Genomic DNA, 22,285 nt, shown 5'->3' with positions numbered 1-22,285 from the left:
AGGATGATTTGCCCCCTCGTCCCCTCGGTCCTCAGCACACTGACAGAACATCACAGCCTCGCTGAACTAATCAGCCACTTCCAGCACTTCTTCTTTTATTCTTACATTAAGTTCATTGTCAAGTTTCAAGCATCTTGTCTGTGAGCAACAAAACAAACGTAATTAGTGTCTTCTTTGCTTTAGGCTTGTGTAGCTTCATCTAATCTCTCCCAAGAATACATACACACACCCAGAGGAGCAGAGAGGAGTTAATGAACTATGAGGGTTTAGAAAGGCCTACAAAGAGAAACCGCAATGCTCAAGAGACAGTCTGGGAATGGCCCTGTGGCTTGTCTTCCACAATATATTACAATGTGCATTTCAAGTCCGTCTGCCAAACTGGTGAAACAAATAGAATCAACTCCTGGTGAAGTGTCTCTGCTTGTGTACTGACAAGTGTACACCCAGAAACAAGTGGGAGACATAAATGATCTATCCGTTCTGTGAGACAATGCATGTCTCCGGTAATAGATTATGACACAAGTCACAGAGGAAGCAGACATTTAGAATCACAGAGCTGCTCGTTGTGTTTATGAAGGATGATCCGTGTAGCAGCTGTCGTTACTCGTCTTTTTGTTTTTTTCTGGATCAGTGCCTGAATGTTTTGTTTTTTAATAATGAACTGATATTCCTCCCGCCCTCTCCCAGGTTTGCAGACTCCATTGGGGGGGTCCTGAAGCTGATTCTGGTGCTGATGCTGGCAGGAGCCTCGCTGTCCTCGACCTGGTTCACACTGACCCTGAGCTCATTCACTCACCTGCCCTCCACTACAGGTGAGTCCACGTCACTGTCAGGGTGTCATTGATCAAAACGCAGAGCCGAGACACAAGTCAGTGAGCAGTTCAGGGGTCTTTTAATTAATGAGAAATTAGGAAAGAAATGTCTGAAATTATTTCTTGAAAAAAATTGATGAAAAGTAAATGTTAATACAGTCGCCCAGAACAGACAAACCAAGCACTGGCTCTAGAGAGCCTTTCCTGTTTTAATGTCTCTGAAGGCCGCCATAGTTCTCTGGCACGCTTGTGAAGGGAGGGGTGAGGAGTGTTTAGTTGGTTGCAATATTAAACCTCGCCACTAGATGCTACTAAATCCTTCACACTGCTACCTTTAGTTAGATACAAAATCAAGCTACTGTGTTTAAAAGTACCCTGTGGAGACCCTTCATTAGACCAACATTAGACCCTTCATGTGGATGAGAATCTTCATGAGTCGATAATATCTCAAGTACGACCCACAGACACCTGCTTTCTTCCCTGGTGATCCTCTCTAGGGCTGTCGAAATGTGCCAAAAATGACATTCAAATATTTGTTCTAAAAAATCAAATTGAAATATCTCTTTTTGTGCATTACATCCGTGACATGTGAGCTGAACTCGGGTGTCCTTCTATGTATCCTGACACTCTTTGAAAGCAACACAATGGACAATGATTTCTCCAGACGATCTCCTCCTCCTCATTTCAGCTGGCTGGAGGGAGTTTTTTGTTAAATTCACAATGTAAAAGGTGTGTTTTCTGTTTAAAAAGACAGGCCAAAATTACTTAAAAAAAAAAAGAAAAGGCATCGTGTACTACATCCATCTGTTAAGTGTTCACGTCTCCAGCCTGATCTGGTATTTACATGACATTACATATATCAGCTTTCTCTCTCTCTGTGGACGAAGTGTCTGACATCATAAGCGTTATTCGTCTCAAAGCCTAAAGTCTGTGCCCAAAGGGACAGCCAGGATGGAAAATAAATGGTTCTTAGAGCGTTAAAGCATGTAAACATGTTCTAGTCGGAAGCTGAAATAGTAAGTAATAATAAGTATGAACCAGAAGAGGAGCAGAACAGGTCCTCTTTAATGAAAGAGATGTTGTGTAGCTCTCGTCATGTGGTGCTTTTGAGGCAGACAGCTGTGAAAGTACTGCTTTTTTTCACGCATAATTGAATAATATAGTTTCATATTGAACGTTTATTCCCCAAGTGGGGGAGTTCAATTATGTGAGGGTAAAATGAAGTGTGAGATGGACCGGCGGTTCGGTGTGATGTCAGCAGTGATGAAGGCGTTGTACCAGACCGTTGTGGTGAAGAAGGAGCTGAGTCTGAAGGCAAAGCTCTTGATTTAGCAGTCCATCTACGCTCCAACGCTCACCTGTGGTCATGAGGTTTGGGTCCTGACCCGAAGAATGAGGTCGGAGATGATTATCCAGATAATCTCATGAATTTCAATTATTGTGGCTGGAATAGTAAATGAATTGACATTAAATATTCATATCGTCCCATGTCTACTGGTAAACAGTGAAGCGAGGCTAAAACCAGTATTGAAATACTATTATAAAATAAAATGTTGAATGTATGTTTCAGAGCCTAAAATGGTAACAATATTAAAATGTACATTCAATATACTTCGACGTTCCAATGCATATTTTGAACACAATCAGCAGAACCAGTCTATGATTAGCCATCAGTGATGAACCCATTTGGACGTGGTGGACTAAGCTGTGGGTTCCTCAGCCAAAGCAATGAGCGTGGCAGCATGTCTGGGTTCGGAGCCACTGATTACAGCCATCATCATCCATCATCATTCTCCAGGAGCTGGCGCTGCTCTCGGCCCGTCCCACGTCCTCCCGGCTCAGACCGTCTGCAGCAGCAACCTTGTGCCTCCACCTGGTTTTCCCACAGGAGGGTGGTGTGATGCTGCCAAAGCACCTCATAATCCCAGTGTGAGATGGTCAGGAGCTCACACACACATCAATGTCATCTGCAGCTCCTCTAAACAAGTCGCCAGGCCTCTGTTTGATTTTTTCAAACGATTTGAGATCTTATTCAAGGCAAAGAATCATGAGCATAATGTTTCTGTCCCGTGCTTCTGTTTTACTTTGGTCCTACCCAAAGTCCTTGACATCCTCCTCTACACACGGGACGGTATGAAGATGTCATTTCACCATTATCCTAAAATAATTGCAATTAATAATATCATCCAGATAACCATCAAATATTCTCCTAAAATCATACAGGTATTCCTTTTGTTAAGTAATTAATAGTTGTCTTTTTGAAAAACAATCAAATCATCTTTAATAAGATGATGAAAATTAATTTAGAAAATCCGTCTTTGTATCCTGTTTGTTATTTAAACCAGGCTCTATTTCTCACCATGATAGTGATCTAGACAGCTTTTTCAAGTCACCACCGGAAATTCACCAGCATCTGACACCCCTTATCAGTAATGAAAATAGTTATTTTCAGCCATGATCGTACATTTGGAGTCCTTCTTGTAGGTCGACCCCCGGGATCATTTCTAGATCAGAAGAAGTCTCCTCTTTAGGCCAAATCACATGTTCCCATGTGTTCCCTTCCTCCTCCCACTGCCCTCTGGGAACCGCCAGCAGATAATCTCATTCAGCAACGTGACGGTGGAAGTGCAGTGGTTGAAGCGCTCTTCAGTGTCTGATATCAGTGCTTCATTAGAGGTGAATAAAGACGAGCAGGGAGGACGGCTGCCATCGCTGGTTGCATGAGTGGCTCCTGGGTTCCCCCGTCACAGACAGGCGGGCTGGCGAGGGCCCTCAGAGGCTCAGTGATTAAAGGGACGCGTGGGCTAATGGGCAGCTCATTTGGACCAATCTGCCGTGATAAGGGAGATGGAGGGCGCCGTGATGCTCCAGAGGTGACGGCTTAATCCCTCCGCACATCCACTCTGATACACATTCACACATTTCACTTTCTGTCCCAGCCGAAGGACGGCAGCTGAGACCAGACACACTGAACGCTTCCTGATTGCCCTGCTCACATGAACAGTCAATAATGCTGCAGCAATAAGCTCATGTTACACAAACCTGGACAAAGGGGGACTTCTGCAAGGTGAAATAAATTGAGTCATGATTCTTAATTAAAAAATTACAATCCAGATCCTTTTTTCCCCAATTCAACCAAGAACATTCTCGTCATGCCTCAGACTGCTGTTTACTCATCTGCACCGTTGGGTTAATGAGTTTTTAATGTTCTGTAGAACTCACGGATGGAGTTGCATCTTAGTGGGACCATGTCAGGTTTTATTTCATTTGAATAAAAACAAAATGAGTTGATTCTTGTGCATTTCGGGATTATTGTGAATATCGTCACAAGTGACTTGAAAAGCTATCGAGCTGACTATCGTGGTTAAGAAGCAAAAAATGGATACCTATTTCATAAAAATAGGCCACCAGGAATTATGAGAATTTATTTTCATTTATACATCTTTTTCATTTGTCATTTGTCTTGAAAGAAACGTTTGCTCTTGTTATGTTATTATTGATTTGGTTGAAATGCGTTCTGCTGTTTGCAGTTGCAATAGAAACGTCTCAATTATTTTAACGCATAAAAAGGCTGGAGTTATTCGTCTACAGGCAAACACACTTGTACTTAATACAAGCTCACAACAACTTAGAAAACTTTTATTTTATCACAATTTTCTGACTTAATAATTACAACAATGAAGCTGTTGTTACATTTTAAAATTCAACTGTGTTGTTTGTGTTTTCCTGCACGGTGGTGTAGTGGGTAGCACTGTCGCCTCACAGCGAGAGGATCCCGGGTTCGATTCCCGGGTCGGCCCGGGTTCCTTCTGTGTGGAGTTTGCATGTTCTCCCCGTGTAAGCGTGGGTTCTCTCCGGGTTCTCCGGCTTCCTCCCACAGTCCAAAGACATGCAGGATGGGGATAGGTTAATTGATGACTCTAAATTGCCCGTAGGTGTGAATGTGAGCGTGAATGGTTGTTTGTCTCTACATGTCGGCCCTGTGATAGACTGGCGTCCTGTCCAGGGTGTACCCTGCCTTCACCCAATGATAGCTGGGATCGGCTCCAGCCCCCCCGCGACCCTGAATACAGAATAAGTGGTAGACGATGGATGGACGGATGGATGGATGGATGGATGTTTGTGTATTCCTTATAGGTAGGTATATTAATAATTAACCCTGAAAAGTTGTTTTCAGTTTAAATAAATATTAAAGATCAAAAAGCTAAGAGACTCAGAGGAGCGGCTTGTTACTTAAAGGAGAATAGTGCTTGTTATGAAAAACAGGTTTTCTCTGGTCTCTACACCTATAAACTGGTCCTCCCTGAGCCTGCCAACTCCCAGGATGAGGAAAACAAGCGACTCCTGCATGGTCTCTGCAGCCCCCCCACTGGTACAACGGCACTCCTACAGGCTGTTCAGATTCAGCTCCTTTCGTTACGTAACGAAAGGAGTCATTTGCATAGGCCAACCTCCTCTGATGATAGGAGATATCCAAAAGGGGGCGTTTCACAACACAGCTGGGAGAGCGCAGCTCTACTTACCGGTCATGGCGCTGGGTGATCCGGCTGGTGCTCTGTGAATAAATCCCGGTGCAGGTGAAGCTGGAGACAATCCTCCCTCTGTCTCACGCGCTCTGGTGCGTCTTCACTGCTGCCTCCGGTTGGATGGAACCCAGGGGCGCGTGTCTGACAGAACGCCGTGCACGGTGGTCCGGGTCTGGTCTCTTGCGTTTCATTTTTACAGCTACGGTCCGTGTTAGCTTGTATGTGTGTGCTAACCACTTCACATTGGACTGCTTCAGTAACGAGGGTCAGTACAAAGCTGGCTTTGCCTCAACACTGACCCTCATAAAAGGATCTGTCCCAACCATACGGGACCAGCAACTTCACCTGAGTCACATAGGCGAGCCATAGCGATACATCCACGTAAACATTGGCACATGCTCTGCTGGCATCGTCTCGTCTCTCTCCAAGTAGGCGATGACAGACGGAGCTCATTAGCATTTAAAGGTACAGACACAGAAACAGGCTGTTCTCAGGAGACCTCATTTGAGCAACTTTTTAGACAGCTGAAATTCAGGACCACGGATGGGTTTGGGGCAATGCATATCAAATACAGTGTTGTTGGACCTCTGACAGCTGTGTGGAATTGATGAAAACAGTATAATATGGGATCTTTAATCATCAGCTGGCTGACAACAAGACAGGAACTAAGCTTGTTTCTCATCATGGATCTTGAGGAGTATTTATTCACTGACTATTAAACTGTACCCACAATGCACTGTTACATTGACGCTGTAATGTTCCTGCTGTCTTCATACTCACCATTACTCTATCTCTCTCGCTAACATTACATTGGTGAAAGCTGACAGGTTCTAGCAGCAGACACACAGCTGACAACTTCACAGCCAAATGAAGTGATGTGGTGGAGACTCACTGTTCAGCTTCATACTGCAGCTGCTGATCAATGATGATTTAACATGCTTGTTCATCAGGTCATTGTTGCAGATGGAAGGATTATTAGGCTCCATGGTGAGAGGTTAACGTCACGTTAATGCAGTGGTTTGGGTTGGGTTGTATCTTAGCAGTTTAAAAGTACAATTACACAAGCACAGTATCGGACCTGACACTGGTATTAATATTGGTGCATTCCTAGGGCTAAATTCTCCTTCTAGACTCATATTAAAGGGAAAGGCTTGGTGGTGGAGTTTTTTAAGCCAACTCAAACAAAGTAACTGATGGAGGCAGCGGGAGCCCACCAACTCCTGTGTCCTGAGCGATACAATTCAGGTTTTTATCAATGAAGTCTGGTGTTTTTTTTTCAAGAGAGCATCGATAACGGCTTCAGTTCTCTGTCAGTAAGGGCTGTCTGACAGCAAGAGAAAGAGTGGAAAATATAACAGCGTCCACTTAAACTGATATTGATTGTTTTAGGTGTCTAAAATACATCCACAGCAGTACACTGCTTCAGAATATCTGAACTATCCCTTTTAAAGGGTTTAATTTGAGATAAAATGTATGAGGATGAAGGTTCTTCATAAATCAGTGCTGCTGAGACCAACAGCACGGTAGGAAGGTGGCATAAATCACCCCTGCTGTGCTATAAACAGAAACCCTTCCCTTCTGAAACGGTTTCACATCTCATCACGATGAAACTAACTCGCTGTTGTTCTACTTATTTCACAGCCGTCATGTACACGTCCTGCATCCTGGTGGGCATTTTCGTCAGCAGCAGCGTGCCGATATTCTTCGAGCTCTTCATCGAGACCGTGTACCCGGTCCCTGAAGGCATCACCTGCGGCGTGGTCACTTTCCTGGGGAACCTGGTCTCCGGTCTGCTCCTCGTCTTCCTCACCGTTTACTCTACAGGTAAGACAGGAGTACAACACTATGTGATGTGTTTCTCTAGAGCCTTTAAAAATGATGAATGCCTCCGTATGTTTCTTGTCTAGTGCATATTTAGTGTCATATATCTCATCATTTTTAAGGGAAAAATTCTAAACTCTGAAGGTGGCAAGTTTTTTCTGCCCCTGCAGATTTCTCCCAACTCCCTAAAGCCATTGTTTCCAAAAATCCATTTCAAGCCCCTGCAGATGCTGCTGATAAAAAAGCAGCCGGTGGGGAAATTTAGGTTACAATGCAAGTGACACAATCAGCACAAATAAAGAAAAACTTCCCACGATTGTAACTCGCCGTCAGATTTAGCTTTGAGCTGCAAAGTTTGTTCTTCTGATTTAGAGGACAGCTTGTCCTCTGCTGCCACCACCTTACACACCAGAAAGTAAAACCACGTAAAACAAGCTCCATCATCCGCCAGTGTTTCCTGTGTTTACATGATCTTTGCCCACTTGTCTTCAGTTTGATTAACCTTCCCTCTAAGTTTGGCTGCATCACAGCACCAATCAGCCAGACTGATCTCTGAAACACTTCCCTGTTTGCTTCAGTAAATAAGAGATATATTTTCAGACCCTCCATAAATATTAATGAGCTCCATCCTTCTGATTGCTACGAGGCTACTGACAGCTGCTGCCTGACATCTGTATCTTGATCCGGCCTTCTGGGTTGTCTCTGCAGTGCAGGTGGAAATTATTATTGTTTGACCTAAACAGCTTGGGGTCCTAGTATATGCTAACAAGCATGACAGGCGGGGCACAAAACCAAAATTGGACAATTTTAAAGCCACAACAAACAATTATTTTCTTCAGTGATTCATTTGTTGACCATATTTCTGTTGAAATTATTAGTTTTTTGTCCTTTTAAAATGTATGAAAATAGTGCAAAACTTCCCACGCCCAAATTAAATTCAATGTGCTTTATTTTCTATCAACACAAACAAATTGATTACCTGACGCTGTTAATGTTATTGTTTATCCGTCAGGGCTAACAGTAAGGGTTGCCAGGTTGCCACTGATGACAACAACTTTGTAATACATAAAGTATTTAGTATTTAGTAGTTGTTGCATTAGTGATATTTAAATATTGCTGTTAAAGTCAGAACCAACGCTGCCTGCCCGTTCACTCTTGTGCACGCAGGCTGTTTAGAGGCAGTTGTTTGACTAACCGTCAGCATCACTAACAAAAGTGCAAATTCATTCAACTGACAAAGAACAGGTGAACACGTAGAGTTTGTAAAAAAAATGGACTTGGTCTCCACAACGTCCCCCGTAGGTTTCTGAAGAGCCGTCTTGGCAGTGATGACGCAGCGTAACTCTAAACATGGTCACAGAGGCGTGTCATCGGTGGAGCTGAACCGACAGCTAGCAACCTGACACCTACCTGTCACTCAAGGAGGCCACGCCCTCAACATGCCCCACTTTAAAGCTTAATTTAAACGGTTGTATTATATGAAAATTCACCCCCGTATAGTTGTGATGAACAGGGTTATTTGCTATCGAAGACTAGGCAGCTTTTGGCATCGTACATCATTTAACCAATGGCTACCAAAAGGTGTGAAATAGATTGACTCTTTTACAGCCGATTTCATCAAAAGTACGCACGTGCATGTCGGCAGTAAAGTGTTGTTTTAGCCCCAGCTGTCCTCACGAGTTGAGTGAAAACTGTTAGCAGCATCTAAATGTCTGATTGTTACAGTTGTCAGAATCGACTGAAGTTCTACAGAATTCAGACAGGATCATTTCAGAGCAACAGGTGTTTCAGTTTAACCAGTGACCATGTTAACTGGTGACTTTAGTAACTTCAGTGCTTGGCGTTGATAATAAACACAGATGTATTGAATTATTTGAAGGTTTTTACGAGGACACCTACATGTTCTGTTGGTGTCAGCAGCTGCCGTCACTACGAGCAACTACAGATGCATTCCGCTGAGAGTCACTGGTTAACCCGGTCACTGGTTATACCCAAACACCGGCAACACCTAAATGTGTCGATCACCACCGACTGTTTGTAAAAGTCAGTAAAGTGAAACCTCAGAGTCTTTGTCATGGTGTTTGACCACAGATAACGTACCGAGTCCTCAATGAAGCGGCTCCAGGTTTGAATCCGACCGGCGGCCCTCTCTCTCCCCCCTTTCACTCTAACGCTGTCTTATTGGAATCAAGGCAAAAGGCCAAAAAAAAAATAGTTTTAATTCCACTTGAGGAACTGTCGTTTTTGGCACGTTCACATTGGCTTCATCTCTGAGCATCGGAGTTTGCCAGATGGATGAACCTTAGCGAAAAACAAAAAAGAAGTTTGTTTCAGTCTTGCCAGGCGAAGTTTCCCGACACCTCTGGACAATTATAAAAGCTGGTTGCCTGGCAACAATAGGCATTAAGACTTAATGTTGAACTCTGAGGATACAATTGAGATCATTCGCCTCGCAGCTATTAAACACATCTCTGTGAGGAAGGAATTTTTCTCCTGGATGATACATTGTGAAATGGACCTGCTGCTGAGACTGCTTTGTTATCCCAGAAGATTTTTAGAGAGGAGATATTCTGGAGCTCTGATTGTTTTCCTGCCAGTGTGGCTTTTAAAGAAGGGAAGTTACCCGCCACTGCCAAAACAGACATCTGGCACTTAATTAGTTTTGATCCACAGCAACAAGGGTGATTCAAGGAAGCCATAATATCTGATTTTAGAATTGTAAAGTCAGACTTTTCACAGATAAATGATCGTGCCTGAGCACCATCTGCATTAGAAGCTGGCCTCCCTTTGTACCGGTGAAACACAGGAAGTTTAAAGTAGACGATGTTGTTGTCACACTAAGAGTTGGACAAATCTTATTTTCTTTGCAAGACAAAAACAAAATGACTTTGTGCATTTTGTTTTGAAACAGTTAGGCAGGGAATGAAAACACAGCCCACGCCACATGTTGTGTAAACAAGATTACTGATCAATATTCATACAATACTTTAGAAATATAGATGTGAAATAGGGCTGTTGTCTGTGGATTTTGCACACATGAAGCAGAACAATGCTTCTCTTCACTGTATGACTGTTGGTCTCATCCATACAAAAGAAAACCTTCTGCAAGAAGAAGAAAAAATCATATCGAGGTCACCTCGATATGATTTTGGCCTCTTAATATATAAAAATTAGACCGACACTGCAGATACGCTATCCTCTACCTCATAGAATGAATTAATATAATATTAATACATTTATTAAATAAAATGTATAATGTTAATATTATATTAATGTATAAATTATATAGTAGTATACAGTATATTAAAGTAGATTTTTGCAGGTTTTAGACGAATGGTAGTTCTAATTTGTTAAAGCTTAAAACTTCAATAATCATAACCATTAATGCGTATCAATGAGCAGGACATTTCAAAAGTTTGCTGTTGCACATCAACTTTTTTAATGTCCCGCCCCCTCCAGGCTGGGATTGGTCAGTTCACGTAAAAGAGTGCATCGATTTGGGTCGACATTCTCCTTCTTGACTTTGTTTAATGTTCTACTCTAGTGGCCCGCATAGCAACCGCATTTCCAGATCGAAGTAAGCGCGCTAGTCTCATGGTTAAATCTCATTACACTTGTTAGATCGGGGCACTCGTATTAAAGAGAGTGTTCTTGAAACAAGTAGCCATGTTTTAAGAGTCGTCAGCCACAGCAGTCGGTCCTACGTGGGTTTAATGTGGTGGAGAATGAAGCTGGAGGGTTAGTTCAGTTCTCACTGTAGAAAGAACAGTAGCTGAGGGCTAACTCACCAAACTGTCCAACATTGTGGTCCAAATGACAAGCAATGTCTTTAGAATTCTGACAGAAGCTGTAGGTAGATAGAGCAGCTGAAACCACAAGAGTAGGACTTATAAAGAATACATGGTGTATCCGACACACTTCTCTCTGCTGTTCTGGGTGATGGACTGCTCCTCAATGCGGTGCATGTTTAGCTGTGCACTTCGTAGACCTCTGTGGGTGTGTACGCATGTGTGTGTGTGTGTGTGTGTGTGTGTGTGTGTGTGTGTGTGTGTGTGTGTGCGTGTGCGTGTGCGTGTGTGTGTGTGTGTGGGCGAGTTGAATGCTGTGCGATGTGCCGAGATGGATCCTGACAAGTTCCCTGCGACAGCCGGAGAGACGATCAAGCCGAGATGATGGAGGCCCGCGCTGCTCTTTTCTGTCTGAAGTCGTCTAATAGAGAACGCTGCATTGAAGCTTGGCTGTCAGAAAGTTCACGCTACTGCTGAGCGGCAGATAACGACCACCAACTACCTACCCGCCGAGTGTCTGTAGGCCGAGATCCTGTTAGAGAAATATTTTTGAATCATTGGCAAACCCGATTCTGTATTTTGGGACATTTACTTAAATTACAAAACATCAGTACATGGACAATTTCATTTCCTCTGCAACCCACAGCTTTTTTAATGCGTTGTGCACTCAAAATTTAAATCATCAGGAGCAGGCTTGAAAGAAAATAGAATCAAAATCAATGTGGTTTGCTGAACTAAAACCAACAGGGTCAGTCAGTCGATACACCCTCACAATCTAGCTGTAAGCATCTTACTTATTTGACCCACTTGGTTCAGAATTGAATGAACACATTTTTCTAAAGACAGAGAAAAAAAGGATTATCCATTACGTAAATGTAATTTTCTTTATGTAAGTGTCAGTCCAAAGCTCAACAATTATCATAAACATTACTTATTTCTTTTATTATGTTTCTAATTTTCCAAAATCTAATGGAAAAAAAAAAAAACATGAATACCTGTCAGTGTTAAGATTCTCCTACTGTCGTCCTGACGTTGAAACAGAAACAAAGTCGTCTCCTGTGTCTGTGGTCCCCCAGAGGTCTAGATAGTAGCTCACATTAGTCCAGAGACCAGACCAGACTATGTGGAGAAACCAGAGACTGTCTGTGGTCCCCCAGAGGTCTAGATAGTAGCTCACATTAGTCCAGAGACCAGACCAGACTATGTGGAGAAACCAGAGACTGTCTGTGGTCCCCCAGAGGTCTAGATAGTAGCTCACATTAGTCCAGAGACCAGACCAGACTATGTGGAGAAACCAGAGACTGTCTGTGGTCCCCCAGAGGTCTAGATAGTAGCTCACATTAGTCCAGAGACCAGACCAGACTATGTGGAGGAACCAGAGACTGTCTGTGGTCCCCCAGAGGTCTAGATAGTAGCTCACATTAGTCCAGAGACCAGACCAGACTATGTGGAGAAACCAGAGACTGTCTGTGGTCCCCCAGAGGTCTAGATAGTAGCTCACATTAGTCCAGAGACCAGACCAGACTATGTGGAGGAACCAGAGACTGGCTGTGGTCCCCCAGAGGTCTAGATAGTAGCTCACATTAGTCCAGAGACCAGACCAGACCATGTGGAGAAACCAGAGACTGTCTGTGGTCCAAACAACAAGGTCTCTGCTGTATTTATGTCTAGATTACCTTATTTGGAGTGTTGATGGAGCAGCTACAATGTTAGCATAGCCTAGCACCCATCAACCAGAATCCATTCAGAAAACAAGCATTTTAACAGTAGTTAGCTTGTCGTCTTACAGACAGACCGAACAAAGCATGACTTCACACTTTTTACTGATCACCATCATTATGAGTTATTTCAGACTCCTTTTTATCTGGTTATTGATATCAAATCACAGCTACATAGTTTATTTTAGGTTAATCTAGCTGTAGTAAACCAGCTGACGTAGCTTACTTGAAATTCACCGAGCACCTCTAGGTATTGTTATGAACTCAGACAGGTGTTTGGTTTCCCGGCATATCTGCAACTTCAACATGTACAATAAACCCAAATGATCCAGCGGACAAGTGAAAATTTGCTTCAAGCACGGTATGAATGCAGCATCAGTCTGTCTCTCAATACTTCCCAACTTCCCTAAGCCATCTGTGGATCTCAGTTTCAAGAAAAGTACACTTGACTAATTCAATTCATTCCGACTAAAGATAAAATGTTAATAAATATACAGTTTCATATTTAAAAAGTTTCAGCAGTTTCATAGAGCAGCTGGGCACTTTCCTTTTCAACCAACGTAACTCACACAGGAGTAAATAGAACATTCGTCTGGGACTATTTTCAGATGCACATTAATCCACATTTGGTGCTCCAGTGAGTATTTGTATGTGGGATTGAGTGAAAATAAACTTGTGTGTGTGTGCGTGCCTGCGCGTGCGTGCGTGTGTGTGTGTGTGTGTGTGTTCTCATAGTGCAACAGTGAGGCTCACTGATGGGTTTTTAATGGAGCTCTATGGACAGAGGAAGTAGATACATCAGGCTTTGATACTTTCCAAAGCATCAGCCCATCGTTCAGACCAGTCATGTTGATGATAAGAATTAAATATCGTCACCCTGATTGTTGAAACGTTGTCTGTTCAAGGCGGTGTTAGAGTCAGCCCTGCAGCATTTTACTGCTCCTGTCACCATTTAAACTCGATGGCCTCGTTTTACACGGCACCTCCATGGAAACAGCACTGAAATCAAGAGGGCTCAAACTATTGAATGCAGTATAACAGTTAAACAATCTAAAATGAAGAAAAAATGCAACTTGAGTTCCTTTGATAATTTATTTCACAAAATTTGGAAAAAATGTAATCAATGCATCCAACATTTATTCTTACCAATAGTGAAAGAGGGGGCTCCACTTGCTTTATATATTGAACTAACATGCTTACTAGCTCTCTGCTCTGTGTAAACAACCTCCGTTTTGTCATGTGACTTTTGGTCCATCATGGCTTCCACATGCAGTTTTTTTTAACAGGATCCGTTATTGCAAGTGGTTTATTTTGGGTCAAAGTTTATGTGATAAAAGTGTGTGGCTTTTTCACTGCCCAGTGATTCACACTTGTTTGGTCGTTACACTCGCATCGTGATACTTTTAGTGCTGATTGTCAGGAGGTGGAGCAGGTCGTTTGCTAATCACCGGATCAAACACCGGCTTCTCCTGTCCCCAAGCATCTCAAGTTGACCTTGACGGCCAGCGCCTTGCATGGTTGCGAGGTCACCATTAGATTTGAATGAGAGGCAACACTGTGTTTGTGCTATATGAATGCCGTCCAATGTTAGCTTTCCATTGATAAATCATATGTGTTTTTGTCACTTGTTTTTTTGGAAAATGCAGTGCAGAAATGCTTAAGATATTTTTGAGTTAATTTGGAAAAAGTATCGCCGTTACAAAGAGCACCGACGAGTTAATTCTTCATCTGTGAAATGTCCCACTTAGTACATAACTTTGGTATTCATTCATTCAATCAAATTCATCAAAACACTTTTATATATTTTTCTTTTTGGGGTTGAAAACAAATGATGCTACCAATGCAGTTAGCTAATAAGAAGACTTTAACACTTAACTGTAAAGTTTATCTTGAATAATGAAGCTAACTTTGTTAACGGCTGCACACCAGAATCCAGATGGATCCAGACCCAGTAAGAGTGCCATGTGGGGTTCCACTCGGCTGCTTGTGTACATCAGATCCACCCGTCGCTCATCCAAAGTCCAAATACGGTCACTTCCTTCACTGGTTACAAAAAATCCAAGATGGCAACGGCCTAAATACTGAACTTCAAACCGTAGTCCACAAACCACTGAGTGATGTCACGATGACTACGTCCACTTCTTATATACAGTCTGTAGTCTAGAACCCACCTTGGAGTTGCATGAAATGCTGCCGTAGAAGACTTCTACTCTGAGCATGGACCTGGACCCTGAACACACACTGACACAGTGCATGTTTGGAGAACAGCTGTGTTCGGTCCTCCTGAAGAGATCCACTCCTGTGGAGATGAAGTTGATTATTATGTAAATTCCCCTTGGAAGGATTCTAGCGGGCCGTCTCATTACTTTAATTTCCTCTCTGTAGGCCAATAATGAATGTAGCGAATAATATGCAGACCTCAGGACTGATGAATTCTGCATGAGCCTGGTCCTTTCCAAACCGCCCTCCTGGTATTGAAAATTGCCCTTTAAAGATTTCCATCTATTTCCAGTTTACAATTCATTTTAGGGTTTTCCTTTTGGCTGCCCACTGCCTCGTTATATATTTTTCCCTGCGACCGGAGACATTTATGAATTTACCTCCATGTCCGTTTTAATATCCCTGAGGGGCTGGTCTTGGTTCAGTGAGCCCTACATGGCCTCTTGAGTCTGTTGTCCTGGTTTAGAAATCCCCAAAGTCTCCGAACCATCCGACACAGAAACATGAATGGACCCTTCGGGTAATATATCTGCACTTGTTGCTCGTTTTCGATTTCATCTGCTGTGTTTGTGTCATTTAGCGTGGCACATCAGTTAGAATGCAAAGCGGCAGAGAGGTATTGTAGAGCAGAAGAGCCTCAAAGGTTTAATGGGAAGAAGAGGGGGAGGAAGGTGCGGAGGGAGGAGGGTAGACTTGGAGGGATTATTCAGCACAGAGGAATAATTGCTACACTTCTTTTAGTCCAAAGACTTTTTTTTTTATTTCTGCTAAACTTTGCAATCTCGTCAGAAGTGACGTTTTTCAACCCCAAGTGAAGACTGTGGAGGTGTTTAAAAACAAACAGCCATACTTGGTAGAGCTCAGTCACTCCTCACAGAAGCCTTTTTCATTTGCTGTCCTTTTTTGATTTGAGAGATTTTTAATGAATTTAATGAACAGCAGCACATTAACCCATTTTACATGCTTAGAAAGTACTCACGTTAGTAATATAAGTATTTAAGCCGCCATCCTGTCGATGCAGAGAGAGTTCAGGGGAAGAAGGAGTCCTTTCTCTCACTGAGGTTGGTGAGAGTCTAAGATGACATCAGTAACCATGAATTGATAAATCCACAGCGCTGTCTGTGGTGCTAAAGTAGCAAAAACATTGACAATTTGCAAAGTCCCGCCCCCCGAACTCAGACCGGCCAATCATAGCGTGGCATTGTCCAGCTCTGACCAGAGTCAGACAGCTATCCCTCTCTGCTCCAGACTCATTTCAGGTTTTGTGGATCTGAAACTAGTTCTGGTTGAACGTTGTGTTATAGTGAGACTCGTTACCTGGAGAGGTTGTTTCTAAAATGTTACAATTCTACCTAAAATACATCTGTGGAGCTAACATTAGCAGAGTAGCTAATATTAGCAGAGAAGCTAACGTTAAACAGATCAACACTTCTATACGCTTCTTTTTAATGATCGGGACTAAAATAAAAGGTCCCTACATATGTAGACTTTGTTGTTAAAGAGTAAAATCCTTTTTGTTTTACCAAAAACTCTCTTGCTAAATACACCAGACTCTATTAAAGGGTCCATATTATGAAAAACAGGTTTTCTCTGGTCTCTACACCTATAAACTGGTCCTCCCTGAGCCTGCCAACCCCCAGGATGAGGAAAACAAGCAATTCCTGCATGGTCTCTGCAGCCCCCCCTCTGGTAAAACGGTGCTCCTACAGGCTGTTCAGATTCAGCTCCTTTCTTTACGTAACGAAAGGAGTCATTTGCATAAGCCCGAACTCCTCAGCACATGATAGGAGATCCGAAAGGGGGGCGTTTCGCAACACAGCGCTGAGAGCCGACAGCGCTGACGGAGAAAGCGGACAGACAGCGCCAATCAGAGAGACCCACTGAGAGCACTGACGGAGAGCATGGACAGACAGACAGCAGGACCGACAGCCCGGGCCGACAGCAGCACGGGCCGACAGCAGGCACGGACCCACAGCAGGCACGGAGAGTGTGGAACGATATCACGGACAGACAGCGATGGAGAGCGCGACCTACAGACCCATAGCATGCACGGAGAGCGGCACGGAGAGCACGTGCAGACAGCGCACACGGACCTACAGCGTGCACGGAGAGTGCAGCCCAACTTACCGGTCATGGCGCTGGGTGATCTGGCTGGTGCTCCGTGAATAAATCCCAGTGCAGGTGAAGCTGGAGTCAATCCTCCGTCTGTCTCACGCGTTCTGGTGCGTCTTCACTGCTGCCTCCGGTCGGATGGAACCCGGGGGCTCGTGTCCAACAGAGCGCCGTGCACAACGGTCCGGGTCTGGTCTCTTACGTTTCATTTTTACGGCTACGGTCCGTGTTAGCTTGTATGTGTGTGCTAACCACTTCACATCTGGCTGCTTCAGTAACGAGGGTCAGTACAAAGCTGGCTTTGCCTCGACACTGACCCTCGTAAAAAGGATCTGTCCCCACAATACGGGACCCAGCAACTTCACCTGAGACACATAGCCGAGCCATAGCGATACATCCACGTAAACATTGGTGCATGCTGCCGCGTAGTGTCTCCGTCTGAGTAGGCGATGACAGGCGGAGCTCATTAGCATTTAAAGGTACAGACACAGAAACAGCCTGTTCTCAGTAGAGCTCATTTGAGCAACTTTTAGACAGCTGAAATTCAGGACCATGGATGGGTTTGGGGCAATGCATATCAAATACAGTGTTGTTGGACCTCTGACAGCTGTGTGGAATTGATGAAAACAGTATAATATGGGATCTTCAAAGGAACCAACTCTGGTTTGGTTGAAATACATTCTAAAGATGGCCAGTCATCAGAGAAGCAGCCAGAATATTTTCACATGTAAACGCTGTGAATTTAGGCTTTATTTTGTCAGGTTTAATGAGTTCTATTTTGTTTCTGTTGACATTTCACCAAGTTTGTTTTACAAAATGATAAAAAAAAGACTGTTTTTCTCAATGGGGTCTGGTGTATTTGAGGGGGGGGGGGGTATACTGTAGCTGCTGGTTCTGGTTAAACCAGAAGGATTTCGCTCTTTAACAACAACCTCTGTTGGGTCCTTTCCATCATGTTGTCAGACACCAATAATAACAATGTGAACAAGCACTTGTGATGTGATGGTTCACTTTTGGACCGTGACGTTGGGGTTTAGCTTGTTTTTGACCTGTTTTTGCTGCTGAATCAGTTTGACATCTTGGATAAATCCTTCTCACACATTGTGTAGACCCTTCTGTCTGCTGCGCTCTGCAAACAAAAATCCAATAGTATTCATGCAGGAAGTGGAGCTCCATGGTAACTGGTGACAGCTTGATGGAGTAGGAGCAGGGGGCGGGGCTTAGCCAAGGGTCAATTGGGACTTTTTCTCTGAGTCCTGCTCTTCTATCAGTTTTGTCTTGGATGTATAGATTCTTTAAACTCTTGGGGCAGATCGCCTATTGTATACACACATAAGGAAGGATCTGTCTGCCAACCTGTCGAACTACAGTCCATGTTTCCACATGCATCATGATGAAGACTTGGTCTCTTTGTGATGGACAATCTTCTCTTCACACAAAGCTCGTCTACTGTATGTTTCTGCAGGTGTGACCCCCGTCTTCTCAAGCAAAGGCTGCAGCCCAAAGGAGATCTGAACCGCATTCATTAAAACGCTGCGTTGACCTCAATTTAGACTGATTAAGGCCGTAAGATGTCTGTCAGCTCACGTCCCTGTCTTCATCTGGAGCACCATTGTGCTGATGGTGGCAGCTGCAGTAATAGGCTGTTAATGTGATGAACGGTCCAACGTTCACGCAGACGTCCTCGGAATGTGATCTCACAGTCACAGTGAACCCCGTAGAGTCCGTGAAATGTCATCTGTGGATGGTGTCCCGTTGTTCCAGTTCAGTTAAACTCCAGGTTTGACTTTTGTCCTGGTCCGAATACTTGGACGGAGGAAAGGGAGGGGCTAACATTGTGAGGAAAAAGTCCAATTAAAGTGGTAAATTTACGATGTACAAAATTGAAAAATTAGTGGGACCACTTGGTTTCAATTTCCAAGGTTGGATCAACCTCATCACATAACAGACGCCTCCTGTGTGTGACCTTATCAAATTATAGTTTGCAATCAAGCCCATAATCATCATATCACCACCAGACTTTCAAGAGACATTTCCGTGAATTGGGTCAATTAAGAAGAAAACAACAAACTGAACCGGTTTGATATTATATTTCAATATAACTAATCTCCTCCGGCTCCATAATGATTTATTTGTATGCCTCCCTACTGGTGAAACTTTTGCCATAACTCAAGAATAAATTTGTACATTATGAGAATTTCCCCCAAATGTCTCAGAGGCCAATCACAGCAAGACACTAGAAATGAGTTGCCCGTAAAACCCTTGTTGTCCTGTGGTAGTCTGCTGTGCGCTCCATTCTTGCACTGCATCCCATTTTTCTCACGGTTTTTATTCTCAATGCAGCCAATCGAATGGTGCAAAAGGCGGGTTTTACTACTTCACCACTTCCTTCCTTCGTTTAGATGCTGGTTGGAACGAACAATGAAAGATTGATATTAACGGTTTTCAATTAGGATGAACTACACTACTCACAAAAAGTTAGGGATATTTGGCTTTCGGGTGAAATTTATGGAAAATGTATGGAAGAGTTCACGCTACTGTGATATTATATCATGAAAGTAGGGCATTTAAGTAGAAGCATGCAATGATGATTTCCTCATCTCAAACAACTTATTGAAACAAAAGCCAGCAGCAGTGGTGGATATACCACAACAAAAAATGTGCATTCAAAAGTTCAGAGAAAGTCAAATTAATTTCATATATATATATATATATATATATATATATATATATATATATATATATATAGCTGTTAATTACTTATAAACATTGGTGGTTGCCATGGCACCACCATCACAAAAATGAAGGTAGAGAGGTGGAAAGGAAGGACAAAAAAATAAGTCTCAAGTGTCTTCACCTCCTTCCTCTTCAGCATGAATTATTCTTGAATTATTTGTTAAAATGAGTGAGAAAAGAATCAGGAGCTCAGTGTCCTTCAGTGCTCTGAGTTTAAACAGGGAGTGTGTTTACACAACAGGAGCCAAATATATCAGTGCTCTTTAAACGCTGATCATTAAAGTTGCTTCTCTCGTCTCTCTTTCCTTTTTATCTCATTTGCTCTTCTCTTCTCCCTTCATCATCCTCCTCCTCATCCTCCTCCTCCTCTTAGTCCTCCTCCTCTTAGTCTTCCTCCTCTTAGTCTTCCACCTCCAAACTGTAACTATTCCCTCCAAACTTTGCTCCAGTAAAGATCAGAGCGGTGTTACATGTTTTTCACCTGATTGAATGACTACAAATACCAAGCTCCTCATTAGCATTCAAACACAGTCAGTGTCTCCAGCATCAAACGCACCAGACTTTGTGCATGTGACGCAGCAAGACAGAGTTGGATGGAGACAGGTTCAGATAAACACAACTCCATTAACCCGCCTCCTCGCCGGCTCTCCTGCTGTCCGGCTCACACCCTCCTGATTAATGAGGCTGCTGCAGGACTCTCAAATCCCTCACCCAGTCTCTCACCTCCTGAGCACCTTCTCCACCTCCCTTTATCCTTTGCTTTCATTTTCTTTTTCACACCTCTCACCCTTCGTCCTCTCTCCCACAAAGGCCTCTTGGTGTGTCGATCAGCTGCCCTCTTCAGGCTAATTGACAGCATCATGAAAAGCTGGCTGATTGGAATCGGCGTGGAGGCGGTGTGAGACTTGTGCTGGCAGAGCTCCACGGCCTGACTTCTCTATAGTTAGTCAGGCTCGTTATCAGGACCCGAGCAGCTGCCCGCCGACGCCACCGCATCCTCCGTCCTGGCCGAGAAGCTGGCCCTCGACGCGCAACGCAGCTTCTGCTTAACGTCGCCGTCAGCACCAAACACCTGCGTGGCGTTCAGCTGGCCGGCTTCACAGCGAGCGACGCTCAATGCATTCGAAAGAAGGAGCCTATTGATTTTTGTCCAGACGGAGGCGTGAGTGTGTGTTGGTGCAGGCTGAGCGTGTGGAGGCTGAACAAGAAGAAGAGGTTGTTTGTCTGTGTAGCGGCGAGTTAAGATGCCAGCGGGTGGTGCAGCTGCAGGCGCCCCGTCTGCCCTCCACACTCAACATCGCCGCAGACAGCCGGAGCACCTCTCCCTGCCTAATGGAGCCCGACCAGAGCTGAGAACACACAGCACCTCACTCTGCACCCTGTTTGGGTTCAAGTGGAGGTCAATGATAAACGCTGCCAGCATCATTGAATGAGGATCCCCAGGCTCTTCTTCAGGAATCACTGTTGATCAATAATCACTCCTATGATACACATCAATTACTCTTTGTTTTGCATCTACTCAGTGGTCATTTCCTGTTTCAGACTCAGTATGATCTCTTTCTGTGGGTGATAGTATGCGTGCGTCCACAATGATTTCACCTGCTGAATAATTGATCCGACCCCTTGTCCCAGAAATGCTTTATTGATCCCCAGAGGGGACGTGACCTATTTCCCCTCTGGGAAATAGAAGTATGTGCAAATATGTGTTTAACTTGAATATATATATAAAATAACAGCAGTGTAAATAATTCCAACAAATATTTCCAATATAGTTATTTCTGGCGACCTTGTCCAGGTAAACCCAACCTTGAACAGGACACATGGTGATGGTTCAAGGTCAAAAAGAAGAGTTTTGACCTACAGGACACTGGTCTAACCACAACCTGTCTCTGTCTCCGTCTCTCATCCAGATCTGTCGTGGTTGAACTGGTGTCTCACCGGCTCCTGTCTCTTCAGCCTCGTCCTCATCCTCTTCTTCAAGGAGTCTTACGACCGCCTCTACATGGACGTCTTTGTCTCCGTGTGACCCTGCTGAGGACAACAAAGGACTGAATCATAATTCTTGCACAAAGACGCGGAGACAAAGGGAAAGTGGAAACCAAACTCTTATGATTTTAGGATGTAAATATGAATTAGAGCACTGAACCAGAAAGAGATTCTACACCAGTGTTTACTCAATGCCATATGACTGTTAAACACAACGTTTTTATTTGTTGCTCTACGTTTGTATGTAAACAAACGTTTTTTTAAACGGTTTAATTCTCTTAACCAGTCACAGCGTGGCGGCCGTGGTTTACAGATGATATTTAAAGTTCTCAGCCTGGCGCTCCCTTCACTTCCCTCCATCGTCTTCCGACTCCAGATCAGCGTCAAGTGTGGAAGTGAAGCTGCCTCAGCCAATCAGCAGGCCTGGCTGTGCTGAGTCGGGGCTAACCGTGTGACCCCACGGTGTTTTAGTGCTGCTCCAAACGGTGACTCGCACAGTTAAATGTCATTGAGAGGCAGCTACGTTTTATCGGCCTCTCAAGATGCTTATTATGCAAAAAACGACG

General features: G+C 43.7%; 1 protein-coding gene across 1 annotated transcript in view; it reads left to right on the top strand.

Annotated features, from left to right (window-relative positions):
• The window catches only part of slc49a4 (solute carrier family 49 member 4), a 65,029-nt gene extending 43,078 nt beyond the window's left edge, over positions 1 to 21,951 (top strand). Inside the window, exons 7-9 of the mRNA XM_084023564.1 lie at positions 688 to 812; positions 6,980 to 7,162; positions 21,644 to 21,951. Of these exons, the coding sequence (XP_083879690.1) occupies positions 688 to 812; positions 6,980 to 7,162; positions 21,644 to 21,759 (424 nt within the window). The 3' untranslated portion in view covers positions 21,760 to 21,951. The remainder of the gene's footprint in view (positions 1 to 687; positions 813 to 6,979; positions 7,163 to 21,643) is intronic.
• The last annotated feature ends 334 nt before the right edge of the window (positions 21,952 to 22,285 follow it).

Source organism: Eutrigla gurnardus (assembly GCF_963514095.1).
Source record: "Eutrigla gurnardus genome assembly, chromosome: 12".
Taxonomy (NCBI): Eukaryota; Metazoa; Chordata; class Actinopteri; order Perciformes; family Triglidae; genus Eutrigla; species Eutrigla gurnardus.
This window is presented reverse-complemented; position numbering and strand designations above follow the sequence as displayed.